Below are 27,065 nucleotides of genomic sequence, written 5' to 3' on the forward strand. Positions count from 1 at the left end.
AGGAGGACCTCTGCTTATTAATGTAATTGCTATTGTTTTCACATCAGATAAACACACCACGGTTTGTACCTCTTTGGTCAAGCAAAATAAATGTCAACCTTTGCAAGGAACAGAAAGAAAGCAAGCATAAATACAGTTTATTAAGACACCAACAAAAGGCACATGTCATTAAGACTTGAGATTATCACATATATGAAACAAGATTATCATGAATACCCTGAAATCAAATCAGGAACTCAGAAACACATCACATAGTTTGTACCTCTCCAGTCAAACAAAATAAATAGTAAAAAAAAGCATATATACATATAGTAATTAAAAGACATGAAAAAAAAAGCTGGTCAGAATATCACATATGAAACAAGATTACCAAAAATATCTTAAGATCAAATAAGGAACTCAGAAACACATCACATGGTACCTCTCCATTCAAGCAAAATAAATTACCTTTGACAAGTAATAAAAGAAATCATACATAAATATAGTAATTAAAAGACAGCAACAAAAAGCTGGTGTCATTAAAACTCAAGATTGTCACAACTGAAACAAGATTCCTAAAGAGATCACACAGTTTGTACCTCTCTGGTCAAGCAAAATAAATGACCTTTGGCAATTAATACTAAAAATTGAAAAAAAAACGCATTTTCTTATTGCACACTTTTCACATGTCAGGAATTAATATTGCACTTATGCTGTTTATGATAACGTTGCACATTTTGATATTTACTCATAAGATATTAGGGTATATTAAAGGGACACTGAGGACAGATAGATGTTGGCCTGTACAGCGTTATAACCACAGAGAGACCATCCTCACTAAAATTGGTTGGAGCTTTTATAAGCTAGAAAAAAAAGGGTGCTGCCATCATTGGTCAATTTCGGAAGTGAAATGCATGCATCAACGTAGATATTTTTGGTGCGGAGCCCAGAAGCTAAGCTACACCACCATTCACTTGTACACGGTGGGCCGTCGCGGTGGTTCAGTGGTTATGGCGCTCGGCTGCTGACCCAAAAGTCACGGGCTCGATCCCAACAGTGGCAGTCGAATTTCGATGGAGGTGAAATCTTAGAGGCCCGTGTACTGTGCGATGTCAGTGCACGTTAAAGAACCCCAGGTGGTCGAAATTTCCGGTTACCTCCACTACGGCGTCCCTCATAGCCTGAGTCGCTTTGGGACGTTAAACCCTCATAAACCAAACCAAACTTGTATGTGGTAGCAGCCCGTCCTTTTTGGTACAGACGTCACAAATTTGATTCCACTGGTGCAATGTCTTGTAATCCAATTTTCTCTGCTGTAAATGCATCTTTTGGTGCTAGAGAAACGTCAACACAGCCAGAAAGTGGCAAAGAATTATTTTGTATCAACAACAATAATTGGATGGAGTTGTCCGCAGTGTCCCTTTAATGCTCCCGAGGCTGTTGCACGTTAACTCTTTCCTGTCCGCGCCTATTCCCATCGATAGCCCGCTATCGATTGTTTCAAGTTTGTATTTTCCCGCTTTTAAAGCGTTCCTGGACAACTAGCTTCATCCAGTGTGAAATAAAGGGACTCTTCTTTCAGTTTCGCTTTTGGTTTGACTTTTTCCGCCAAGCGGTGATTTTTGAAGCCCCTCCGGAGTCAGCTGACCGGCGCTCCTTGTTTCCACCATGGCGTCGACGTCGCGCGCTGCTGCTGCGCCGAAACCGCGCGTTTCCACAGAAATTGATGCTCCTGAGAGTTCGTTTTTGGACGAGAACAGCAGCAGTGAGGATTCAGAAGACGACTTCGGCTCTTCAGACTTCAGCACCGACAGCGAAACTGCGTCAGACCGACCCGGAACGTCAACAGCCATGCCTCGGTAAGTTTCGCTTTCTCCCCCGAAATGTTCCGCTTTTGCTGCGCGCTTATCGGAAAAGATCATAGTGTTCTGAAGGTCATAACTCTTATCTGCAGGGTGTCAACGTCTTTCGGGCGGGATTACTTGCCGCCGGCAGCGCAGAGAGTCGTGTTTTCGGCTCGAAGACAGCCAGGGGTCGACCTCGGCGTTGCGCGCTGGAGTGTCGCACGGCGCTCGGCGGCGCGGTCGTCAACAGCTTCATACTTTTTGACGCGCATGGCCAGGAGCATCCCGAAGCGCCAGAATTGTCGAGGACATCAGGATTTGATCAGTTCGCGTTCAGACTTGAATTGATCGAGCAACTCCTCGGATTTGATGAGCTACATCCTGAGGACACCAATGTTCGCCCTCTGTTTCCGCCTCGTGAATCACCTCAGGGGCTGCAGCACAAGCCGCAGAAAATGCAAAGTACCGGAACTGCAAATTGTGCTACGAAGAAAAAAAGGTGGAACAAAAAACAAATGTTTTCTGTGAGACATGTGCGGCCAACCTCTGCTTCACGGCAACAAGGAACTGTTTCGCGCGGTGGCACGATAGTCACTAGGACTACTGTTTCCTTTTCTAGCCCAGCTAATACTGTTCGCAGCAAACTAAAATTTGCTCCAATGTTGCATCTATCCCTGTTGTAAAAAATATATATTTTGAAATTTTTTTATGTTTTGTTTTTGTGACAAAACTGTGATGTTTTTGTGTGTTTTTTCTTTGTAACTACAATTTTCTCTCTTATAATTTTTTTTTTCATCTCTTACTCAATAAACATGTTGACTGTGACTAATAACAATGTGAAGAGACTTTCCTCCTCTACAATTCGGTACCATACACTCCTGTACCAAGCAAGTTTTGTTAAAGAAAAAAAATATTAATGATATGACCTGAAAACCACCATTTTCCCCGCGGACAGGAAAGAGTTAAGGAAGCATCAGCCTCTATTTGTTACTCTCTTACAATGATTAAAGGGGCACGAGGGTCTTAAAACTAGCTTTTTGATTTATGGATAGAATCTCATGAAATTTCGCACACAGAGGCACTTTTCTCTTCTGATTCCAAATACGAAATCATAACTGAGGTGGTAGTCTTAGTTCGAAATTTATATTAAAGTCTAGAGTGTAATTAGGTAATTTCTTATGCAGCTTTAATGAACTTTCTCGTTGCATTTTGTTGCTTTTAATTGCATGAATTGATAGCCAAAGACATTCTCTTTTTTTTCTTTCAGCCATGTATAAATAGCAATTTGCAATTAGCTTAGAGTTGCAGTGTCAAATACTGCAACCTTTTACTCTCGACACAGTATATCAGGATGACACGTCTTTAGAGAAAAATGAAGGATGTCACCAGGTATGCGAACTCTTTGGCCATCAACTCATGCAATTAAAAGCAACAAAATGCAATGAAAATGCTCATTAAAGCTGCGTAAGAGATCACTTAATTACGCTCTAGACTTTGTTAGATAACTTTTGATTAAGACCACCAGCTCAATTATGATTACACTTTTGCTATTAGAAGGGAAAAAAGCACATGTGCGCAAAATTTCATGATTTTCTAGCCGTAAATAAAAACATTAGTTTAAAGACCCTTGTCCTCGCTTAAAGGCAACTGAATTGGCAGGATCGTGAATTGAGTTTACCTCAGTGTTTAGGTGTTGGCGGCAAGTTGGCGACTGGTGGCATGTTGGTGACTGGTGGCATGTTGGTGACTGATGTGTTGGTGACTGGTGGTGTGTTGGTGACTGGTGATGTGTTGGTGACTGGTGGTGTGTTGGTGGCTGGTGGCGGTGTTGGCAGTAGGTGTTGTAAGTTCAATTGTGTGAAGCTAGGTATGTGTTGAAGTGATGCCACCAATGCTGCCTGCTGGGAAAAGAACTGCCCCATCAGGGCTTGTGTGCCTTGTAAGAAGGAGCTGGAAACTCCTTGCAGGAAGTCCTGCATGTTCTTGCCTTCTTCCGCGAGCAGTTCTTTTTGGCGTTCGAACTGCAGGTCTGCCTGCTTGGTGAAAAACTCCTCGCTTTTCTGGTGCATATTCAGCAGCACCGTTTCCAAATTCTTCTTCCCCACGCGGCGTCGCTTCTGTGGTGGTGATCTGCGCGAGGTGCTCGCTACAAAAAAAAGGGAAATAAATGAAAATGGTCACAACATCCTTCTTTTGTGGACTATTCACACTTTGCGGAAAAAGTAAGGATTGTAGAGCAAAAAAAGGCTCGTCTACTTTTAACTTTTGGAACCTGCTTTGGCTGAAGCAATCAATTCTTGCAAGAAAACTGCATGGAGTTGAAAAGGAATAGTGCTACAGCTAACTTTCCACACAGGGCACTCTTTGGGGCACTTGCAGTAGTCACCAACAATCTTTTTGGGTGCAGCGTTTCTGAAATGCAATGTGCAATGTTTCTGAAAAACACTCACAGCTTTCCCTCTGTGTTCATGCATATCCTGAAAATATAGCCTTACCCAAATGTGATGAGCACCCATTACATTTACAGCATCTTGCCAGCACACACCCTTTAGAGAATAACACTGCCTCATAATCTTGAGCAGCACGCACACTGTACCAGAGTGCTCACTTCTTTGCACATAATTTACTTTTTCTTTGCTAAAGGAACCAGTGTTCTGAGTCCATGCAGGTTGGAAGCTCAAGACAGTTCTGATTTTATGTGTCACGACTATCACTCTGGTTTATGACAGTCTTTGAATGCATGCAATAACTAGAGACTCCTTGCCCAGGCATTATGATTTTTTTTGGAAAACACGTTCTAGAATGTTCAGACTTTTAAAGAGGGGAAAGATGCTGTAGCAAGGTACCAGACCTGAAATTTGAGACTACATCCACTGTCATGATGTCCCCCTTTCACTAGTAACATTTCTGCATGATACATGGCAATGTCCCTGTTTAAAAAGTGAGTTGTCAAAAGGCAGGTAACAGCTTTAGCTTTAGGCATGGTCAATAAACCAAGAGACAGTTTTCTATTAGAAGTATAAAAAAAGAAAGAAATATTGTAGGTACATACACTTAACCTTGTGTAACTGAAACTTAGTTCACCACACCTTAACGTACAAAGGTTACAGAAAGTTTAGGTGAAACCATTAAATGTACCAGAATGGGAAAATGCCAAACTTATGCATAAATTCTGCCCATCTCAGCAATGCCTATCACATGCAAACTGCTCCTTTCACTAGGAAAGAAAGTTTTTGCTCCAAAAAATGGTCAGATTCAGTTTGCACTACCTGAACATTCCTGGCAATACAACACATCACAATGCTACAAACACACTTAAAGACAGCAGGTGGTATCACTTTATATTGACACCACCTGCCAATAACATAGGTATAATAGCTTTGTGCTGTGTTTGAATGCTTCTATTTTGAATAAAATTTGTTCTACTCTTGTTCTCTCATCACTGTTGCATATAGCTCAGCATCAGCAATGCCTGTAGGTGTTCAAGGTATAGTAGAGTGGCCACCATAGTGGCCGTTTCAGTGGTTGCTGCGGTGGTGCAGAGGTACAGCATCCGCCTGGGGTGCAGGAGGCCCATGGCTGGAATCCTAGTGCCGCCACAATTCTCCACCGGAAAATGAAAGAATGAGTGTTGAGGAAATTGAACAACAAGGCCTATGGTGTTCAGTGATGTCAGCAACATACCGGCCTGAAAAGGGTGTAGGGCAAGGTGACACCTATTCACTGCATGTTTATCAGAGGTGTTCAAAGGATAGGTCTGGGAAGAGCTTGGGATAAGAATTAAAGGAGGACATCTTGGGAACCTCTGATTTGTTGATGTCGCCCAGCTACGTAACTCAGAAGGAGTTCTAGTGCATGACCGAGGACCTCAGCATTCAAGCAGAATGGTAGGGCTAAAAGTCAATAAGAAAACTGAAGTCACGTCCAGCAGTTTGGCAAGGGACCAATAGTTAACGATAGGCAGCAAAGTATTGAATATTGTAAGAGAATACATGTATTTTGGGCAACTAATGACGGTAGAGTTGGACCATGACAGTGCGATAGCTGGGAGAAAAAAATGAAACAGGACATTTGGCAGGTACCCGCGTCATTGACAGCAGCTTGCCAATGCCCCTCAAAGGGAGAGCACATAGTATGTGTGGAATGGTATGGTATTTGGGCTGAACATTCCAAAGCAACAAATGGAATGGATCATGAGAGATGCCATACTGGAGGGCCCTGGATTAATCTGAACCACCTCGTGTTATTCAAGGGTGTAGGGAAGGCTAAACTGCAGGAAAAAAAGAATTCAATTTTTGGTTTTCTAATATGAAATTCCAAAACCTTCATGAATATTATTCAGTGTCTTGCATAGAGCCAGGACAGCCTTTTTTTTTTTTTGAAGCCAATTTCTTTGCAGCTTGTGTTCACTCGTATCTTTGCAATGAAAAAAAAAAGGCCAAAACAAAACCTGGAAATTTCATAAACAAAGCTGATCCATCAACAGCCGTCAGGCAATGCAAAAAAGGCACTATGCATGCTTTATTGAGCGCTGGCAAGTTTTAATCTGGGCCATTGTTGCCTCATGTCCGGCTCAAGATTTTCTCACCTCTGTTCGGTTGTATTTAAACTTTTCTTTTGCTTTTTAGTGGGCACATAGAAATTATGCGTACGGCTGTTTGGCTTCAGTATTTCCACATGTTGGCTACCAACAGCAATGCCTGGCAAATGCTGTGTTCAAAAGACTGCAACACTTGCAGTGCCGACATGAGCCAAATGATGAACAAGCCTTTCCTGCATAGGTACTCGCCCAAATCAGTTCTTCACACCACACAGCCTGCTCCCTAGCAAGTAGCGCAATGTGCAGTCAAATTGCTTCTCGAATATTGTTTTTTATGGGAGATGCCAAAATACTTACGAGTCATCTAATCATATAGTTTGGGAATGCGCATCAAAGAATGCCTTCCTTACAAGACACGCATCCGAATTACCATCTTAGACGCAGTGCTCACATTCAGTCATGGCAGCATAGTCCAAATTGATGCCCTTTGATATATCTCGTGACATCCCAAGATATCGTGTATCACCGGGGTGCTACACCATGGCACAGCTGCGTGAGGTGGACCGTTGTAGAAAGTACTTCCCTAAGGTAGATGCAGAACAGACCAAAAAGAAGCTCAGTAGGAAAATCACAAGCAAAGAAGAGTGTAATTTTCTCTGGAGTGATGCATGGCTAGTGGCTGTAAATTCAAGTTTCGGTGCATGTTGTTTCTGCCAAAAGATTGAAGCAAATATGTTTTTTTGTCTTCGATTTGGCAAAACTCAAAATGTCATTTCTTTTTACATTTGAACACATATTAGTGAAACAAGATAAGATATAAGGCTGCCTTTTTCTATCTTCAGTTACACAATGCAAAACTACTAAATCAAAATGGTACGCAGGAAGTATGCAGGAGGCATAATAGAGGGGAAATATTCTAATTCTGATCGCTCAAGATACTCGCAAGCACTCTTTGATGGGTTGAAGCAGCAGAAACAGTTGCGGCACTTGCATCACCTGCATCTGTGGGTACAAAGAAGCCTGAACGGTGCCACAGTATTGTAAACTGGTTTTATAAAAATGATGCAGTGAACTTGGAAACAGAACTCTGTGCCAATGAAATCGCTGCTACCTCATTCAAACAAGTCTGGAAATATAATTTTGCTTGTTAAAAAGAACAAATAATTTAGTTGTAGCACTTGATCAGAGCTGTGCACATCTAAACTATGTAAATGCCATGAGCACTTGTTCCAGAACTGGTGCGCCTCAAGACACTGCAGCCCCATCTGCATTTTCAGTGGCTATGCAGCAAAAAACAGGACTGCCGAATCAAGTGCACTCTCGTAATCACATATACCTCACTATCTTCAAGGCTGGTCTGACGACGCTTTGCAGTGCAGCTGAACAGCACATCCACTTCCGCTGCATCAGCCAATCGTTGTACGCCTCAAGAGATCAGTACCTCGAGAGATCGAAGTGTGAAAATGGGCCCAGGTAACCAATTTTGCTGTGCAGCTGAGCTATTCAGTGCTTAAAAATTGCCCAAGCTTACGTTCACTTTGTTCTTGAAGGCCGTCAGCATCGTCCTCCTCGGTCCTAACGTCACTGTCGCTGATGTCTGCAAAACAGAAGAAAAAAATTACTGTTTCTATATCCAAAAGTTCTGTAATTGCACATCCTGCAACCCAAAGATTGTAAGATGCCATCCCATCCGACTGCACGACAAGGGTCATCAATCCCAATCACCTCAGCTTCGCAACTAGCATGGCCACCTTGCCACCAGCAAGCTTCCTTGTTTCGTTACTGCTACAGACGCTCTACTAAAATTAACTACTTCTGCCTTGCCTTGAGTCACTCAAGGACATCATGCTACACATAACATGTTTCACCCATGTCTATTTCCTGCTCTTAATGGACTGAGATATAATTTCCTGTTCTGTCATCCACAGTGTCTTTTTACAATACACTCATCGCTTTTTCTGTAACTTATTGCCCTTAATATTTTTTTTCATTCAGTTTATTTGTTAGCTTCCAAGTTTGAGCCCCGTGGTTGAAGACTAGGAAGAACTGTTGAACTTTCCCTTTCTATCAGCTCTTCAACACAGTTAAAAGGCAATCAGGTCGGATTTGGCCGGTTGGTCCGATCGTACGTTGGTCAGCGGTACTTCGTCCGCTCGTCCGGCGACACGTTGCCGGTTGGGGCAGCAATTCCAAACTTCTTGCGACAAAACTGAAGCAAAAAACTAATTTATTGAAGACGAGACCAAAACACAACGAACTTAAGAAAAAGGCGGTTTAAAGAAAGGCTGTCAAAAAAAGGCTGTTTAAAAAAAGGGCTGTAGAAAAGCGGCCGAGACTGAGACTCGGCGCGCTCGTCCCCGCTCTTTGTTTGCAGCGGTTTTTATCCCCTCGATAATTGGGCGGAGCTTTATTACACCTGCACTCGCCCAATTCCAACCAATACCGCTGCAATGGCGTGTCGTAGATACAAGTGGGCGGAGCCCAGTGCTCGCCAGAGCCCGACTCCAGAGGCGCCACTGCTTAGCTAGACAGTCGGGGGTTTAAGGAGTCGCCGACCTTATTGTCCCCCACCCCCACTTCTATGCTTGTCAAGGGATCCTTTCAAGGGGTCGTCGGCCCCTTGGTCCTCGTTTCCCGCAGCCTTGGACAGCGTCCGAAGCATCCGAAGCGCGCGACCCGCTGTCGCCATTCCTAACCCCTCCAGACGGACACGGTAGGGGGAAATTAGCTACTAGCTCCATAGGCTTCTGCCTTAACACCTCCCCACCAAGAATGTTGGGTGGACGCTCGCCGTACACACAACATACCAAAGCGCGCAAAAGTACAAAAGACTCGGCCGTGAACAACAAAAAAGAAAAAAAAACAACAGCACAAAAAAAAAACGGATCTCAACTGAGCGCTGTACGAACAACATAAAAAAGGAGCGCTTCTGCGTCCTACTAACAACTGCACAAAGAGCATGTTCAAGACCACATGATGCATGCATCAACACTCACACTCCTTAACTTCTTTTCACAAGCAACCACAACAGTCGAAACACTTGTAACATGGGAGTCCAACATCAATGCACTTGAGTTCACAGTCCACCACGTTCCCCCATGTTCCCCCACTCTCACCCACTGCCCCATTGTGTGCCCGAGCCAAGGAACATTTTTACGCTTTATGCGACCTGGCAGTGGCAGAGTGGGCTAAGGCTGAGGACATAGGTATTCGTCGCTAGCCACCAGGATCGAACCCCTGATCGGTTCTCATAATAGTAAACATTACGTGCCGCAGCGTGCACAATCCCCACATTCTTCCTGCTTTCCGCGGTCGCTCATCTCCTACCGCAGTGGAGCCGCCGCCCGTATGCGCATACGGTGCACAAGCCTCCGCACAAGGCTCTAAGTGCCTGTGCCTAGAGGGCCCTCTTGAATGTGCCATGGCCAGCTCAACCAATTCATCGTAACTGCCCTCTAGGTTTGCGATCCACCTGCTGCGGAGACCCGCCAGGAGATTGCAGGATGGGTCGCGTTTCGACCCTATCAGCGGCGGTGTATCTTCGCCTCCTTCAGGGAGTGAGATGAATTCGTCGTCTTCGTCACTGCTCAGACTCCTTTCATCGACCGTCATACTCATTGCGGTGTTACCTGAATCCGAGTTTCTCGGATCGGAACAGTCTGGCTCACCCAGCTGTTCTTCCGGCTTCTCGGAAGCTACAGCCTGTGCTACGGATGCTTTCTGAGACATGCCGCTCTCGCCACACCCTGCTTTACATACTGCCGCTTCAGCTGGCAACAAAATGTCGCGCTGGGCAACCCGGCCGGCCGAGCCGTTCATACCGTTTTGCTCATCAGTGTCATTAGCACCACTACTAACATGTACGGCTTCCTCGCCAGAGTTGGCCTGCACAGTTTCAGCACGAGACGAATTTTTGCCTGGAATGTCTGTGGAGCTCGCCTCCACCTCGGGAACCAAGGCCTGCTTTTCTGTGTCAACACTCGTGGCTGACAGCACAATGGGCGGCTCTTCGGCGCTAGTGATCGCTTCACTGTCTGCAGGAACCAGAGGTTCATCCTTGCGGTTCTCAAAAGGAACCGACCGAATGCCGCTGCCGCTATCCGCTTTACTCACTACCTTGATCGGCGCTCGATCAGGGTACGACTGCGACTGTTCCGTCTTCGGAAGTACTCTATCCGCCCTCCGTGAGCGTTCCTCCTTCAAAATCCTTTTCTTCTCCTGCCGTAGCTTCTCTTCGGCTATCGCTAACTGACGCTTCAGGTCAAGAATATAAGCGTCGCTTCTCTCCTTTGCTTTGGCTCGCTCAGCCTCTGACATTTGAGGCCGCTCCTGGCCATCCCAATACCCATAGCCATGTCCACTCCACCAGCCAACTGTGGCCATTGTGCCCTGTTACTCTAACCTTGCGGCTCAAGCACTTTCGAGGCAAGTAAAGTGAGACTGGGGAAACTCACTCGTTTGTCGGGTTGTCGATCATGGCACTTGCTGCGCAGCGGCGGCAGGTAGCGTCCATAGGCGCAGATGACTGGCCGGCATCCAGGGCTCGCAGCAGGCCCGTCACGTCCTCTCGGCAGATGAAGTTGGCCGCCGTAGGTGCCGCCGAAGGCGCAGCACTTCGCTCCGCCGGTCTCCTTTCGCTCGCTCCTTGGCGCTGTCGTGAAGTCTTGGCTCCGGGTCCCTCGCAAGGGTATCGGCTCACTTGGGCCTTGGTCCCCGGGACTCTTCACCAAGGTATTGCCCCGTCAGGCTTCCGGAAGGTAGTGCCTCCAACCGCTCGCAGAAAGCCGCTCGGACTATCCTGGTCACGGCACCAGTTAACTCGCAGCTCTGGACATCCTGGTCATGGCACCAGTTAAAGAAAGGTCGGATTTGGGCGGTTGGTCCGATCGTACGTTGGTCAGCGGTACTTCGTCCGCTCGTCCGGCGACACGTTGCCGGTTGGGGCAGCAATTCCAAACTTCTTGCGACAAAACTGAAGCAAAAAACTAATTTATTGAAGACGAGACCAAAACACAACGAACTTAAGAAAAAGGCGGTTTAAAGAAAGGCTGTCAAAAAAAGGCTGTTTAAAAAAAGGGCTGTAGAAAAGCGGCCGAGACTGAGACTCGGCGCGCTCGTCCCCGCTCTTTGTTTGCAGCGGTTTTTATCCCCTCGATAATTGGGCGGAGCTTTATTACACCTGCACTCGCCCAATTCCAACCAATACCGCTGCAATGGCGTGTCGTAGATACAAGTGGGCGGAGCCCAGTGCTCGCCAGAGCCCGACTCCAGAGGCGCCACTGCTTAGCTAGACAGTCGGGGGTTTAAGGAGTCGCCGACCTTATTGTCCCCCACCCCCACTTCTATGCTTGTCAAGGGATCCTTTCAAGGGGTCGTCGGCCCCTTGGTCCTCGTTTCCCGCAGCCTTGGACAGCGTCCGAAGCATCCGAAGCGCGCGACCCGCTGTCGCCATTCCTAACCCCTCCAGACGGACACGGTAGGGGGAAATTAGCTACTAGCTCCATAGGCTTCTGCCTTAACAAACACTCTCTATACCTCATCAATAAATATAGAGCCACTGCAGTGCATTTTGATGGAGGCGAAATGCTAGAGTCCCGTGTACTATGTCAGTGTACACTCTTAGAACTAAAGGAGTGCAGAGGAGTGCCCAGAACACACTTTGGAGGAGTATTTGCTTGTCCCATATTCCACTCCTTTTTCCAGAATAAAATTACTCCCTCTGGACAAAGAGTGATTGAACACCTACTCATGGAGTACTGTCCTACTACTGCAATAGAGTACAGGCACTCCTCCGAGGGAGTAAAGCTACCACATTGAAACAGCATCCTACTACTCTTTCAGGTAGAGTTCCAGGACTCCGTTTGTTAGAGTGACTATACTCCTTCAAGGAGTATCAGCCCAGATCTTATTTTACTCCTTCAAAGGGAGTTTCACGTGTTTTCAATGTATCCTACTAATTTTCTTATTTCACGTATTCTTCAGAGCAAGTTGGTCATATGTTTTGCAGGATCCACCTGCGCTACATCTACAAAAGAGCAGTGAGCAAAAGGGATTATAATCTTTGAGTAGAATAATTTTTGCTCATACAACTACTTTATGGCTACACTACAGTTTGCACATTAGTATGGTGCTCTGTCTGCGTTGGGAATAACAATGGTTCAAGAAATAATGACACAAATGTACAACACTGATAACTTTTATTTCTCAAGTCATTGCTGTGATTGCTGTGGCTGCCCAAAACACGCTCGGGAGGCGCTCGCTGGGATCAAGCCCCATTAGTGTCTCAAGCAGCAGACAAGCCCGCTTTGTTTTTGGGGTGTACTTGACATTAAATGCCAAGAACACTGCCAAAAGCAAAGTAAACCCATCTACCAAATCCACCGCAGTGAGCTGTAAGCGCTCAAAAGAAACTAAGATGCTGGACGATGCCGTAGCTTGCTCGGCTGAGTGAAGGAGCTTTGGCTATGCGTGCATTTCTCCGGGTGCCTGCAAACATGAATGAAAATAATGCAAGTAAGAGTCAATTCCAATGCCCTTTTCATACTATCCTGCATATAACCCCATGAAAAAAAAGAAAATACAACTAGAATGTACTGATCCGTGTGTGTCATGTCGCCACTAGTGTGTACCTATATTGTGACCAAGTGCAGACACCTTTCATTGCAAACCTTCATTCAGAGCTACAGTTTTATGAAGCCCAATACAATTATCACTGTGCTAGTCCTTTCAAAAGCTGTGTGCATGTAAAACAAGCACATATTTACCAAATGAAAATTTTAACATGAGCAAGCTCTTCTGCAAGTATCATGATCAGCCTGACTACGCCCACTGCAAGGCAAAGGCCTCTCCCATGTTCTCCAATTAACTCTGTCCTTCGCCAGCTATGTCCACCGTGTTCCTGCAAACCTCCGCCCATGGAACTTTTTGCTGCTTCCTGCTACGCTTGCCTTCTCTTGGAATCCACTCCGTTACCCTTAAGGACCAGCGATTATCTTGCCTTCGTCTTACATGCCCTGCCCAAGCACCCTTTTTCTCCTGATTTCGACTAGGATGTCTTCAACTCGCGTTTGTTCCCTCACCCACTCCGCCCGCTTCCGATCTCTTAACGTTACGCCTATCATTTTTATTTCCATAGGTCGTTGCGTTGTCCTTAACTTAAGCTGAACCCTCTTCGTTAGCCTCCACGTTTCTGCCCCATAGATGAATACCGGTAGGATACAGCTGTTGTATACTTTTCTCTTGAGGGGTATTGAAAAACTGCCATTCATGATCTGAGAGAACCTGCCATATGCACTCCACCCCATTCATATTCCTCTAGTTATTACCCTTCATGATCCGTATCAGCGGTCACTACCTGCTCTAAGTAAATGTATTCCCTTATCACTTCCAGTCATTTCTAAAACCACACCTATTGTGCTTGACGGTTTCTTGTCACATAATACATTGTGCAGTTTAAAATATAGGGTAACCTTGAATCGGGAAAACACTTAAACCAATGACAGTTTTCTTGCTGAAGAGAAATGGCTGTTGCAATTCCTGTTTCTCAGATACCATTAACTGAATTTCATGCTCTAAAATAGTGAAGGAAAAATTCAAAATTTTTCATCTCAAAGAGGCAGACAACAAATATCAGTTTGGTTTGGGTTGGTTTATGGGGTTTAACGTCCCAAAGCGACCCAGGCTATGAGAGACGCCGTAGTGAAGGGCTCCGGAAATTTCGACCACCTGGGGTTCTTTAACGTGCACTGACATCGCACAGTACACGGGCCTCTAGAATTTCTCCTCCAAAGAAATTCCAGCCGCCGCGGCCGGGATCGAACCCGCGTCTTTTGGGTCAGCAGCCGAGCAAATTTCAGTTGCACATTTTTTTTTTGTTTTTAATGATGCATAAGGCATTACTATGCACGGATAACCGCACAGTATTCGCCTATGACTGCTAAATAATTTGTAATTAAATATCTTCTCTCTCCTGCTTCACTTTTAAAAACTGAGCAATGGCAATGGCATCAAAGGTCAGTATAAGCCAGGGGAGGCATGAGGAAAACTGCAATATAATTGCGGCTTCGTCATTCATTGTGATTCCGACTCTTAAGGCAGGCTGGCTTTAGCATTGTAACTACAGTGGAACCTCGATTATACGACGTTCAGGGGACCGCGCGAAACCGTCGTATAATCCGGGTGTCGTATAATCGAAAATCAAAGAATGCGGCCAGTGGCGCTCGGCCTTGCGCCGAAAACTGTTGACCGGCTTCAAGCCCGCGGCAAGTACGCCAATCAGATTAAAAAAGACAAAACCCAGCATTTGTTTGAAACAGATTTGCAAAAAAATCTTTATTACCGTTTAAAAAAATCGGTAACTTTTTTTTTTTTACACCCAACCTCGGCGCATCAACTTTCTTTCAAGGGCTGCCACGTCTGGCAGTAGGTCGCCAACATCGTCGCGCGCGCAAGCAAAGCGCCGGATGTTGTCGACGCTCTGCAACACGTCCGCGTAACTAGGAATGGGAGCGCAAACCTCTGCATCGTTGTCCACTTCGGAAGTTTTATCGTGGGGCACAAGCATCCATTACTTCCATTACAAAAAGCGCCGTGGACGCCGCTGTCCTCGCTTGGGCGAGCGCGGCCTCGCCCGCTTATCTGTTTTTTCATCAGCGTCGGCTCCTGCAGACGCATCTGTTGCTGGGACCCGCGTCTTATCTTTTCTCTTTATCTTTCCTCTGATCTTTTAACTCTCCTCGGCAGCGGTGGTGGCTTGGCTCACGCCAGTAGGCGGGCCCGTGCGCTTTCCTTTTCATCCTTCTCTCAGTCGCAACGACAACACGCAGGCCGCGCCTCCTTGGGACTCCAACTGCACAGGCTCGACGAAAAAGAGAGCAAGTGCACTTGGCGGCCTCGGCAACGCTCTCTTCCGCGCAAAAACGGGGGTGCTTAGATTCGCATGCAGTTTTTTTTTTTTTTCAGAAATTTTTTTCCGAAAATAGGGGGGGTGCTTAGAATCGTGAAAATACGGTACATCCCGGCCTGCGTTTGCTGACGGCCTTTTTTGACGGACGGTACGAGCCAGCCGTCCTACGAAGCGGGGTCCTTCTAAAATTTGCGTGGTATAACCGAGGTTTTTAATGCATTGTCTCTATGGGGGTTTTGCCGGGACCGCACAAATTCGTCGTAAAATGCGGGTCGTCGCATGACCGGGGGACGTATAATCGAGGTTCCACTGTAATTAAAACGATGAAGTAGCGATATCGTAGCTTTTTTGTGCCTTCCATAACCTATACTGAACATTGATGTCATAGCAATTGCTATGCTATTGAAACAGGGAAGAAAAGAAATCTGGTTGTAATTATTTAGCGATTGGAGACGAATACTATGCAACAATTCTATGTATACGAATGCCCAGCACGTCGCTACAAAGAACACACATAACCAAAAATTTGGTGTTTATACTCATTTAAGGTAATACTACTTCCCACGCAAGAACACGACAGCCATGTGTAAACTTTTTGCTTTCATAGTAATAAAGTCTATCCAACGACAAGTTAGGCGCAGCATGTCTGCTCTTTATAAATATGCAATACTGACAATGTTTGACACTAGCATTTGGCATGAACGAGATAACTGTGATTACTTCGCACATTACGTGCCAGTCCATACTATTATGCAAAATTTAGATTTGCAAATGTAATTCTCTATGACTGCCACGTTAGTGCACTGCAAACCAATGAAGTTGTCTTGCATTTGCAATGTTCTCACTACTTTTATGCAACACTGATCACTTCAGTATATCTGCATCGTTCTGTTAGACGGCCACGGGATAGCTAGAATTAAGGCTATTTTATGTGATGGAAACCATCGACTAGACAACAAAGAAGAAAAGCCTCAACTACTGTCCTGGTGCTGGGACGTCTAATAAGAGCTCAGAAAGACTCGGTTTCAATACGCCAAACCCTCCGCATAACATTACCCTGTGCGAAAATACCCCACCCCACCCTAGCTTAATTTCTGTCCACATGCACCAAGGCTCACTGCACCTGTTATAAATATTGCCCTAAATATTGCAATCAAGCTGCCCGTGTATGCATAGGCTATCTGTGCATGGAGAAAGAAAGAAGTTGTTAGGAATGTTTCACACCAAAAACAGAAAAAAAGGCAGCCTGTTTTTCAGAAACAGCTAAGAGCATGAAATGGTGTGTCCAAAAAGATTAGGCTGCTTTGTACTTATTTATGACAACGAGAACTGTCAGAGCTGCGCTTTAAAAAATTCAGGAGCTTTGTGCACAAACGTAGCTTCCGTATGCACGTCTTGCAGCACCAACGCTTCCGAATTGAAACGACCGATGAATATGCACAGGAAAAAGCAAATAGAGAGCGCTTGAATTTAAAAGAAAAGCTACCTTGCACAATCAGAAATTTCGCGACAGAACCTTCCAAACAGTGACGTGTACTGGTTGCGGTATACCGAATATATACCTAGCAAATAAGTGTGCGCTTTGTTAACGAGCGGGATTCTGTGGCGGCAATGCTACAGCTCCAATTCCGAAAACCTAATGCTGCAAAAATTGAGTTTTCAAAATACGTGCGAATGCACGATACACTATTGCACGCATTTAGAACTTTCAGTTGTGAAACACAGACAACGAATCTTGTGTATGCGTCTTCCTTGGCTGGTAAAAAAATTCTTCTATAAGTCTCCAGTTTGCCTGTGTACTCCACAAATTCTAGGATCCCTGTCCGCTACATGTCAAATTTCACTGAAGCGAAAGTAATACAACCGACAGCTGATGATCTGCTAGGGCAACAGGATTTCGAAAGTTTGAGAAGGGCAGTGGGAGTCCAATCCAGGTGGAGTAGTGAAATTTGACTAGTAACAGACAGGGATCCTCCAATCTGTGGAGGACACCGGCAAATTGGAGACTTACGGAGGAATTTTTTTACCCGCCAAGGAACACGCATACACAAGAGAGAACCACAGAGGACTACGGCTTTTACCAGCCCTTGTCCTGTGCGGTTCTCTCTTGTGTATGCGTCTTTTCTGGCTGGTAAAAAAATTCTTCCATAAGTCTCCAATCTGCCTGTGTCCTCAACAAACCGCAGGATCCCTGTCCACTACTAGTCAAATATTTCAACTCCACCTGGCTTGGACTCCCACCGCCCTTCTCTGTGGAGAAAGGGTGACAGCAGCTGGCAAAGGACAAGGTTAACTGCAGATCAACTGGGGAAGCATTATCCTGCACTGATTTTGACGGCAGGTTCACAAGGCAAACAAAATCAACTCGAGGAGCGGGGTGCACATCATGCGACTGAATGTCAATGGCCAGTGAAAATGGCACCAGCACTGTGGAATGCACATGCAGAAAACGAGACGCATTTTTTTGTAAACTTTGAGTAGCAGTCTACTGTACCTTTAAAGAGCAAAGCTCTCAAGTAGGGCAACACTGGCACTTTTTGTTTTACTGGGGTGAGGGTCGTCGTGAGGGTTGAAGTCCATATTTCTTTTCCATCCACTGTGTTAATTGCGAGCTATGTTTACCTAATAGGGGCTGGGCATCTAACATCACCGTTATTTCTTTGCAGCAGTTAAAACAATACAGCATATATTTTATAACATGCTTAATGAATTTTTGGGAGCAGCATGCTTTTACCCTTCTACTATTTGTTGCTACTGAATCAGTTTGGCGTTGACAAAAGATCTGTAATAAGGAGTAATTACTCATTGACATCCACTCGAGCACAGCCAAATGGCTACAAAGGAAAGCTATACAGCTTTCACAGAAACTTCGTAGTTAAAGAAAGATTCGTCCTGGTCCAGTGTTCGAACTCAGAACCACCACTTCACTGGAGCAGTCGCTCTACCAATTTGTCCAACCTGGACGGCAAGCTTAAGGTAGGGCGAGAGCGAAGTGATCAATAACTCGAGTGGGAACTGTGTTGGTCCAATGTTTTAGGACCCCTAAAACATTGGACAAACTCAGTTCCCGCTTCATGCTACCTCTGAAACATTGGACAAACTGAGTTCCCGCTTCATGTTATAATACTGAGTGACATTTTGGTCTATACACCAGAAATACCGGTAAAGCATCATGATAGAACACAATGTTTTTTAAAGGGATAAAGGAATATGTTCGCCTTTTCAGAGGGCACATATGCATAAGAGGCAACATGTGTGAAATAGTCACTGCACCTGAAGCAGTGTAAACTCCATTATGTTAACAGCAGCAGTCAAAAGCTTCATGAGCGACTATTTCATACAGATCATGCAATTACATTCATGTAATTCAGAATCAGATTCATGTGATTATACAGGGAGGTACTGCTGCTAAGTGCACGTAGAGCTCTGCATGCATTTCTAAACCCGGCTGTGAGCCTATGTCTACGAAATTTTTCTAAATAGGCAGGTAAGGTATGCATCACTGGAAAACAATACCTACCACAAACAGCTGAGGAGAGAGAGCACAGCCAAAAGCTGGAAGCACGAATGGCCCAGTAGATACTGGCAGCTGGCAACTGCAAATAAATATGTCAGAGCAACTGTTGTCAGTGGCCGTAACAATGTCATGAATGACAAGAGAAGAAATTGTCTACTGCTTCATAAATTAGAATAAGGTATTAACATAGGAACACAAAAAGCAATGAGATGGCCCATGGCAAAAGAAATGAACAGATTGTATGTGATGCACAGATATACATTTCTTCAGTATATTTACATGACTGTCACAACCGCATAGAAAGATGAGCTGGCTGGAATACCACTATTTTTATGCATGATGAAAAGAGCGTAACTATTCGAATATAGCATGCACAGGATTTAATTATTACTACTAGGGTGCTTTGCAGCAGCACCGAAGGTATTTTTAAATTGAACGTAGCGACCAGTAGACCCGTCTGCTTTGCACAAATGACGAGAGGATGGAAAAGGCATGCATTCATTAGCACGAAGCACGATATCTCACATCACAGCATGAAACGAAAATTGGTACTGCATTTAACAAATCTGCACAGAAATAAAAACTGCCTAGTGGCAATGCAAGTAAGAGCAAGGGAAAAAAATACCGAAGAAAACTGGTGAGTGTGGTGCAGGGAGGTCTGTGGGTAGGGTCTCGTGCCTGGGAATAGTTCCGAGCGCGGAGAATCGCCGGCAGCACAGCTGGTGGCAGTCAACCAAGAATAAATAAGTGAAAGTGAAAATCAATAACAAACCATCACCGATATAGCGAACGACTTGAAAGCGGGCCGCACAAACGAGGGATATAGCAAAAAGCTTGAAATCCTAAATAAGTGCGCAGTTGCATCCCAAACAGTTCTCAAAATCTGAAGGCGAGGAAGCATCGACACCTACACCTCAGGGCAGACGCAAGAACGATCTAACTTTGACATAATACTGTGTCAAATTCTGTTCCATGGGGAAGCACAGATAAAAATTTACAAATGACTAGGCAAGGGATATGCCCCAGCCTTTTACACGCGATCATTGTCCCCGAAAAAATTGTATGACAAATATTAAGGCGTAAGCACTAATCCGACGAGTACACACACTGAGCACTGTCTGTTGGCAGCTGGCCTAGCGCGAGTGCTCTGTCGCGCGGCACTGCCGCTCATCGTCATCTTCTAAGTAGCACAAATCAATCCCACGGGCACCAGCCGCGAGGCAACTCGACCGTTGTCAGTTCCCTTGTCTGTCCGCAGCTGGCCTAGCAAGAGCGCTCTTTAACGTGGCACTGCACACTCATCATCCTCTCCTACGTAGCACAAATCTATGCTATTGGAATGTAGTAAACATTGTTGTTTTTCGCAGCGCTAGCAAGCGACCGCATAACTCTGTTGTGATAACTGGTGGCATTTTTATTTACCGCGGCACCCGAGTACTAAACGCAGATAGAGACTATGGAGCAACAGTTGCCATGCGGCCTATACGCCCGTTCTTTTATGGTAAAGGCCGATTCACACGACGGCCCGTTCGCCCGCTGCCGCGGCCGACAGCGCGCCTCTCAATGTGGTGACGCATGAATACGTAGTGCGCGGGCCGCGGGCGAACGGACCATCGTGTGAATCGGCCTTAACGCATTATAGCTGAGGCAACCGCACGCAGACTGCCTGCACTGCCACCCCTATATAGGCGCACACTAATAACGCGTGCGAATAGAGATCAGAAGTAAAGAAACGTACACGGGACTCACCGTTCAGACGGCTCATCAAGGCTTAGCAAAACCGCACATTCTTCTTCGTTGCCTCTCCAGATGACAAGAAGTCGTAGCGCTACCTTTCTTCACGGCTTTACCCGTTCAAAATCACCAGTGTTGACAGGGCGTAATTCTCGTCGTTGGTTTCCAAAACACACTTGTGTTCTTCATACACGTCCACCGCACGAGCACTCAAACAATGCTACGAAAACCCAAATAACATAAAACGTGACGACGGCTGCAGTTTTGCTTCGTTGAAAAAACCTACAAATGCGCTTTTTTTATTACTAATATTTGAATTGTGTTCGCAACAAAAACAAATTATATTTTTTCATTTTATTTCTTTATTAAATGCGAATACCAAAGCGCTTTTAGATACTTTTGCTGACATGTCGTTTGTAGAAGCTGCGATCCTGTGATCCCATCCCCGGGTGTCCTAGCAGACGACGGCGCAGACGACGCTGTTGACGGAATGCAATTTCGATTGACGGCAGCGAAAATCCCTTAAATGCGACAAAAAAGGCAAAGAAACGCACCGTATCGCAAACTGGTCCATATCAAGGATATGTTCGACGCGAGCGGTAGGACAAAAAGCAGCTGCGATGCATTACTCTACACGACACTGGCATGCCCGACGGAGATCTACATGAAACAGAGCTTAAATGTGACCCGTACAAGCGGATTACTGTGATATCAACTGCGTTACGGAACTACGACGATACTTGCTTCACACTTTAGCTTATATGCAACAGCGGCCCGCACTTGCCGCATCCTGTTCGAGTGTACTTTCACTAGCAAGAGCCCACATGCATGGAAGCCGACAGAAGCAACTGTCTTTTCGAGTTCAGATTGTTCCGAGAAATACGAGCAGCTTACTTTAGCACGTACTCGAATTCAAGTTCTCAGCCTGTGTGTCACGTACGGTGACGATGGCGTCGAGGACGAGCTTAAGAATCGCCTTAACGTGGCCGCAACGCAGCCGGTATCCCAAGCATTCGTGCGCTAATTGTTGTTCACCTGTACTGCGAACGTGCGCTCAGTCGCAGGCCAGCCGCTAGCTGCTCGATTTGCCAGCCTTGCGAGTACAATTCGCAAGTTTCTGAGCCAATCTGTGAGCGAGCCGAGCTTTCAGCAATGACGCTGCTCGCGAGCGCGCCGCGCGATGAGCTTCGGCCTGCTCCCTGGCTGCCGTATTCGTAGCTAAGCCTAGGAGGTTTCACTTCGATGCCAGAGCTGAGAGCGCTTCGAAACTGGCTAGCGCTGAGGTGCTACTCTTTGCATTGTAAGTACGTTTTATTGTGAACTATGTCTCGTAGTGAAATAAAGATATGCTCGGGTCCACCCGAACGGTGATGATGGCGTCGAGGACGAGCTTAAGAATCGCCGCAACGCAGCCGATATTCCATGCATACATGTGTGCTAAATTTGTTCACCTGTGCTGCAAACGTGGGCATAAAGGCTCGCTCAATCGCAGGCCAGTCGCTGCTCGATTTTCCAGCCTTGCGTGCGCGATTCGCAAGCTACGGAGCGAATCATTGAGCGAGCCGAGCTTTCGGCAACGACGCCGCCCGCGGTCGCGCCGGGCGACGAACTGTGCGCTGCTCGCTGGCTGCCCTTGTCGTCGCTAAACCTAGCCGATTTCACATAGATGCTGTAGCTGAATGCGCTTCGAAACTGGCCAGCACTTAGGTGCTACCCTCGGCACCGTTTTACTCTGAACCCCACGTCATAGGGAAATAAATATATGCTCGGTTTCCGCGACCCCTTCAGGAGCGGAGCTATAGCAGAGGCCAGGCGAACTCCAGAGCAGCAGCAAAGCGGCTATCGGAGGAAATTTGTATGGCTGTTATCGCTTCTACCAACAACTCGACATTGGCTAATGATACTCTATCCCAGAGCTTTGGTCGTGAACAAACAATACCAATGCATTTTTCTGACGCCGGCAGCCGGCATCCAGGCTGGCAGGCCGGCCCCGAGAAGCTAGCGCGCCCTTACGATTGTATGGCCGTGGCGCACATCAAAACCGCCACGATATTCTCCTCTTCGCTTAGGTTGTAGCAGCACACTGCTAATAACGAGGAACCAGACCACTTTAAAAGACCGAGCGCGAGGGCGCAGGAGCCTGGGCCAAAGCGCGTGACTGACGTCATTCCCGAGACCTCATTTCACGTGAGAATCAAACGAGCAGGCGACCCGCAGGTCACCCTTGTGGGTGTGAGTAACGGTGTCGTGGAGCTGCTGCCTGGTCGCAAGCGAGTGCTGGTCGCATGCCCTGCTACTTGCAAGTGTGAATGGGCATTCAATGCCCGTTTGCAGTAGCGAGTCCCTTAGTTCACGTAGTTCACGTATACGTATATAGTAAGTGCTTCCCGAAAATACAGTTAAACGCAAGTTTGAAGGAATGCATGGCGAGCGCTCTTAGCAAAATGAACAACGCGTCCTCGCTGTAGATTATTCTTTGCGGCATAAGAAAATAATACGAGTTGCTTGCTACGATGAGCAAGGATATCTATTGTGCAGCCTGTGGAGCCGCATGAACGTTATCATTTGTTTGTTAATTCCTTTGGCGGAGGAGTAAAACAAGCACTGAACTCCCTTGGGGTATGCAGGAGTGGAAATGCCATTTTACTCTTTTGTCAAGAGGAGTGAACAGGACCTTTCACTCTTTCTCGTTTGTAGAGAGAGTAGATTGAGACCTGCAGGAGTAGCGAGGCTCTTTTACTCTTAATGCAGGAGTAGCAGTTCTTAGAGTGTAGTGAAATGGGCATCCGAGTAGCCATGTCTCATGAAAGCACAATAATAATCTGCATCAAAGAAAAGGAGCTCTTAAGAGTTTGCTTTCGTAAGGAACTGTGCTGCGGCACACAAATTTGAGGCTACTGCATAATCAAAGACTGTTGGTGCTTACTTCAGTCAATGAAAAATGCACTAGGAGCAAAAAAAAATTGTTAGAGCCAAGTGCATGGCACAAGCGCAACAATATTATCCCTGCTGAAACAGTCTTCCACTTCTAAATAAACCTGTCATTCCATGTAAGCCTTGGTAGCTCATTTATTTCTCAATTACGTGCGCACAGTTACACAATTGTATGATAAAAAAATAAGTCAGCACCGCCGCACGCCCGGTGCATTTGTCAAGAATTAAATTCAGTTATCAGCTTATTTATGGTCTTCACTTGAAACAAGCATGTTAGTGCGTCTCGTTCAAGAGTAGCTGTACGCACTCGTTATCATCACAGAGCCGCATTTCTCCTTATGATTCTATGTTTTCTGGAATGAATTTTTTTTTTTGCGTGTTAACATAGCATTTAATGCAGGAGGTTGTAAATGATCGCGCTGTTAGAAATGCGAAAGCTGGCTGAACTCGCGTAGCGCCATTCAACCCAGAGCTCATCAAAACAACGCCGCGACTGAGTCGCTGACTTCGGCGCTGCTGACCTGCTACATGACATCAAAAGAAAACGAGCGTTAAAACACATTTTGGTGTATACTTGCCTGGCTGCGAGTTGTCACCGTTGTCTGGCGGGACATCTAGCGAGTCCACGCCATATTCACGAGCCTGCACCATCGGCCTGTGGCTGAGCAGCGCGCTCATGTGGTCGTACCACTTCCACGCCGACGGTGCAGCTCCACTTTTTTCTTGCTCCAACCGTTCCTGTCACACAAAACAGAATTGTGCTGCAACGTGGTATCATTACGTAAGGGTTTCGAAAATCAGATGAGGGAGTGCTGATACTCACGGCCGTAAATCGCTTTTTTAAATTCTTCCAACAGTTCCTCAACTGCTGCCACGTCCACTCGTAGCCGAGGTTGGCCATTTCGGCCTGCAAATCCTTGAACACGTCTTGGTTCCGCTGCCGTCGGCTGTCGAGCGCCTCGCTGACTTTCTTTTCATTGATGAGGCCAAAGAAGCATTCCACTTCCCGGTCGGTCCAAGAAGCGCGAGTAGACATTGCGCGGGGGCTGACGACGGCTGCCATTTTGGTCGACTGATCACATGACCGGAAGCTTTCCGAGAGTTGCCCGACATGCTTTTAGAAAGGCGGGTCAAGCGAGTTAACCTACCCCCTGCAGGCGAGTTAACTCGACTCGCTCCGCCGCTTATTTTACTCGACCCGACAGCGTTTACATGAACCCGACAACTGGTTTTTTAATCGACAAGCAAACTCGACTCGACTCTGTCGGGTTCATGTAGACAGCCTTTGTGAGGTTGCATATCTGAACATCACATAGTAACACATGCGTTCTGATTTTGGTGTTTTTTTTGTTTTCTGTTTCCTTTTATAAGCGTGTTTCCTGTGAATAAACTTTAGTTGAGAGTCAGCGCTTGTTCCTGTGTATTCTTCGTCTCGTCCCCGTTTGTTCTCGCTGTTTTTTTGCCAATATTCTTTCTTTGATACCGAAACCGATTGTACTATTATTTAGTGCACAAGGTTCTTGAATTAACGTGATGTCTTGTTGTTGTATTGAGTATTTGTTAAATGCTGTGTAGCCTTAAAAGAACAAGCTAAATTGATTTGCAAAAACTTCAGAGTTGTAATATGCATGATCTGATGTTTCTTGTTTTCTCGACTATTGATCACATATAGTTTTGCAACTATCTGAAGGGTTTCCTTCAACTGTGCCGCCTTGAAAATCGGGCAATTGTTACTCAGAGAGGAATGCCTCCTTTCATTGGCGTGAACATTTCTGTCCTCACAAATCTTGCAGTTTTTCCTCTCGTTAGAGCATTGTCGTACGTGATGATTTTCTCCACAATCGACACATCGGGCTTCTGCTGTGCGGACTCGCTCTGTGTGCCCAATCCTAGAGCAATTCTTGCAGCGTGGCAAGTACGTGTTGTCATAGAAGAAACATCTTGTCCACAAGATGTTAATTCTCTCTCTTCCTTTGAGAGCCTTAAAAGCTTGTTTGCTCAACTCTATAATGGCCGTGGTGCCGCTCTTCCCTTTCCACGTCCTCACTAACCGAAAGTCCTCAGAGTGACAGTTGAAATTATTCTGCTTAATGATTCGCTCAGTGATCTCTTCCTCAGGCACCTCCTCGGATATGCCAATGACCTTTTTCTGCGGTTTTTTCTTAGGGAGCCGTGTCACGACCTCGTTCCTCGTGGCTCTGTTTTCATGAAGTTCCCTTTCAACTTTCTTAATGGTTTCTGCCGAGGTTGCTGTGATAACTAGGCCTTCCCTGGATGGCCTCATCTCTACATCCACTAGCCCAAGTGAATATGGTTCAATATTTTTCTGAATAAGTTTGCCCAATTGTTCCTTTCTCTGACGTTACCACTAGGGCCTCCATTCGCTTTGGACCTTGCTCCACCTGACACAAAGGTTCCTCTTGTCCTGGTGGCCGCATGATCTTGCTTCCTGTTTCGTTGTGTGCAACATGCAATGATTCCTTCATCCCTTCAATCCGTCCCTGCAGTTCTTTGTTCTTGTGTGTTGACTCTAATAGAAGCGTCTTCATCTTGGAAATCTGTGTAATGATACAGTTGAGTTGCACCTCCACCTCCTCATTGCCTGGAGTTGCTGCTGCAGTCTTGGTTGCAGCTGTGAAGGGAGCCTGATCAATGACCGAGAGTCGGTGAAGGACTGATTTAACCTTTGTTCCCTCCTCGCAGGGTTGGTTCATCTGTTCTGTCCCAAGAGCCGGGAAGTCCTCCTGTGTCAGGCTACAAGCCTCCTCATTTGGACCATGAAGCTCTCTGACTTTTACATCTGTCTCTCCTTGTTCCTCTTCAGACCATGTGTCGTTCCAGGCATCTGTGGTCTGACCCTCTACTGTATTTAATGAAGGGGAAGGCCAAGGCCCTCCAACTGTTCTCTCTGCAGTTTCCTGAATTTGCTTCCTCAAGAGAGAATCTTTGGTCACTGTGGTCGGCGTCTGTTCCAATTGTTCGAGCCTTTTCTTCTCTTTTCTCTTTTCACGACCCTTTTCCTTTTTTCCCTTCTTTTCCTTTGTCATTTTGCAGGTGTGTAACGTGTGTATATATGTAAGTACAGAGTATTCCTCCTTTTAATGAAAAAAAAGCACAAATTAGATTCGTTGGGATATTCTTCTCAACCTATTTAGACTAATATGAGGTGTTCAAGATGGATCAGCAACTAGAAGGCACAGTTAAAGGCTTTAGAAACAAAATAGGTACAAATACGCCCAATCCGATGGAAATTAGTGAGACAGTATACTGACAATGATCCATTGCCCATAAGAAAACTCCAAATTCGTTGATTTACACTTTTCCAAGTATTTAAAATGCTAAGCAACACTCAAAAACACCTGCAAAACACAGCAGGTTTGCGCTGGCATGCTCTGAAACGATTTGACGCAATTCCGCCACATCTGGCGGATTTCAGTAAGAAAGTGCAATAACAATTGAGTGATTGTATACGCACGACGTCGTGTTCGCCGACCGGAGGTTTGTACACGCACGACGTGGGTCGCTTGCGCCGTCTAGCGAAGAAAATTGGCGTTCGTTCTCGCCGCACGTAGTCGCGTGCTGCGTTTTTTTTTCGTTTTTTTCTCGCCATCC

At 45.9% G+C, this 27,065-nt stretch overlaps 2 protein-coding genes, 1 long non-coding RNA gene and 1 pseudogene across 3 annotated transcripts; 1 reads left to right on the plus strand and 3 right to left on the minus strand.

Annotated features, from left to right (window-relative positions):
- The first annotated feature begins 1,535 nt into the window (after positions 1–1,535).
- Positions 1,536–3,189, plus strand: LOC149367414 (uncharacterized). The gene is made up of 3 exons (XM_089574012.1): positions 1,536–1,838; positions 1,934–2,024; positions 3,166–3,189. The coding sequence occupies exons 1-3, from the start codon at positions 1,648–1,650 to the stop codon at positions 3,187–3,189; spliced, it is 306 nt and encodes a 101-aa protein (XP_089430138.1). The 5' UTR covers positions 1,536–1,647.
- A 313-nt stretch (positions 3,190–3,502) lies between these two features.
- LOC149367415 (uncharacterized) lies at positions 3,503–24,516 on the minus strand. Its single transcript, XM_089574022.1, has 4 exons — positions 24,277–24,516; positions 24,032–24,191; positions 7,895–7,960; positions 3,503–3,969 (listed from the first exon to the last, which is right to left on the minus strand). Exons 1-4 carry the CDS (start codon positions 24,514–24,516, stop codon positions 3,503–3,505), a joined length of 933 nt encoding a protein of 310 aa, XP_089430148.1.
- LOC149367416 (uncharacterized) lies at positions 12,550–20,612 on the minus strand. Its single transcript, XR_016284844.1, has 4 exons — positions 20,535–20,612; positions 19,411–19,504; positions 18,789–18,864; positions 12,550–12,849 (listed from the first exon to the last, which is right to left on the minus strand). It is a non-coding gene; the product is annotated as an uncharacterized LOC149367416 (long non-coding RNA).
- A 13-nt stretch (positions 24,517–24,529) lies between the features above and the next one.
- Positions 24,530–26,577, minus strand: LOC149367417 (uncharacterized; annotated as a pseudogene).
- Between the last annotated feature and the right edge of the window lie 488 nt (positions 26,578–27,065).

Source organism: Amblyomma mixtum, chromosome 1 (assembly GCF_055824585.1).
Source record: "Amblyomma mixtum isolate Tamu chromosome 1, ASM5582458v1, whole genome shotgun sequence".
NCBI classification, from domain to species: Eukaryota; Metazoa; Arthropoda; class Arachnida; order Ixodida; family Ixodidae; genus Amblyomma; species Amblyomma mixtum.

Excerpts from the sequence above, each read along its gene's own strand:
- LOC149367414 (XM_089574012.1), top strand. The coding sequence starts at position 1,648 with ATGGCGTCGACGTCGCGCGCTGCTGCTGCGCCGAAACCGCGCGTTTCC. Across the intron at positions 1,839-1,933 it reads ACGTCAACAGCCATGCCTCG|GGTGTCAACGTCTTTCGGGC; the intron begins GTAAGTTTCGCT and ends TCTTATCTGCAG. Across the intron at positions 2,025-3,165 it reads AGCCAGGGGTCGACCTCGGC|TATATCAGGATGACACGTCT; the intron begins GTTGCGCGCTGG and ends CTCTCGACACAG.
- LOC149367415 (XM_089574022.1), bottom strand. The coding sequence starts at position 24,516 with ATGGCAGCCGTCGTCAGCCCCCGCGCAATGTCTACTCGCGCTTCTTGG. Across the intron at positions 24,192-24,276 it reads TAAAAAAGCGATTTACGGCC|GAACGGTTGGAGCAAGAAAA; the intron begins GTGAGTATCAGC and ends TTTGTGTGACAG. Across the intron at positions 7,961-24,031 it reads CGGTGACAACTCGCAGCCAG|ACATCAGCGACAGTGACGTT; the intron begins GCAAGTATACAC and ends TCTGTTTTGCAG.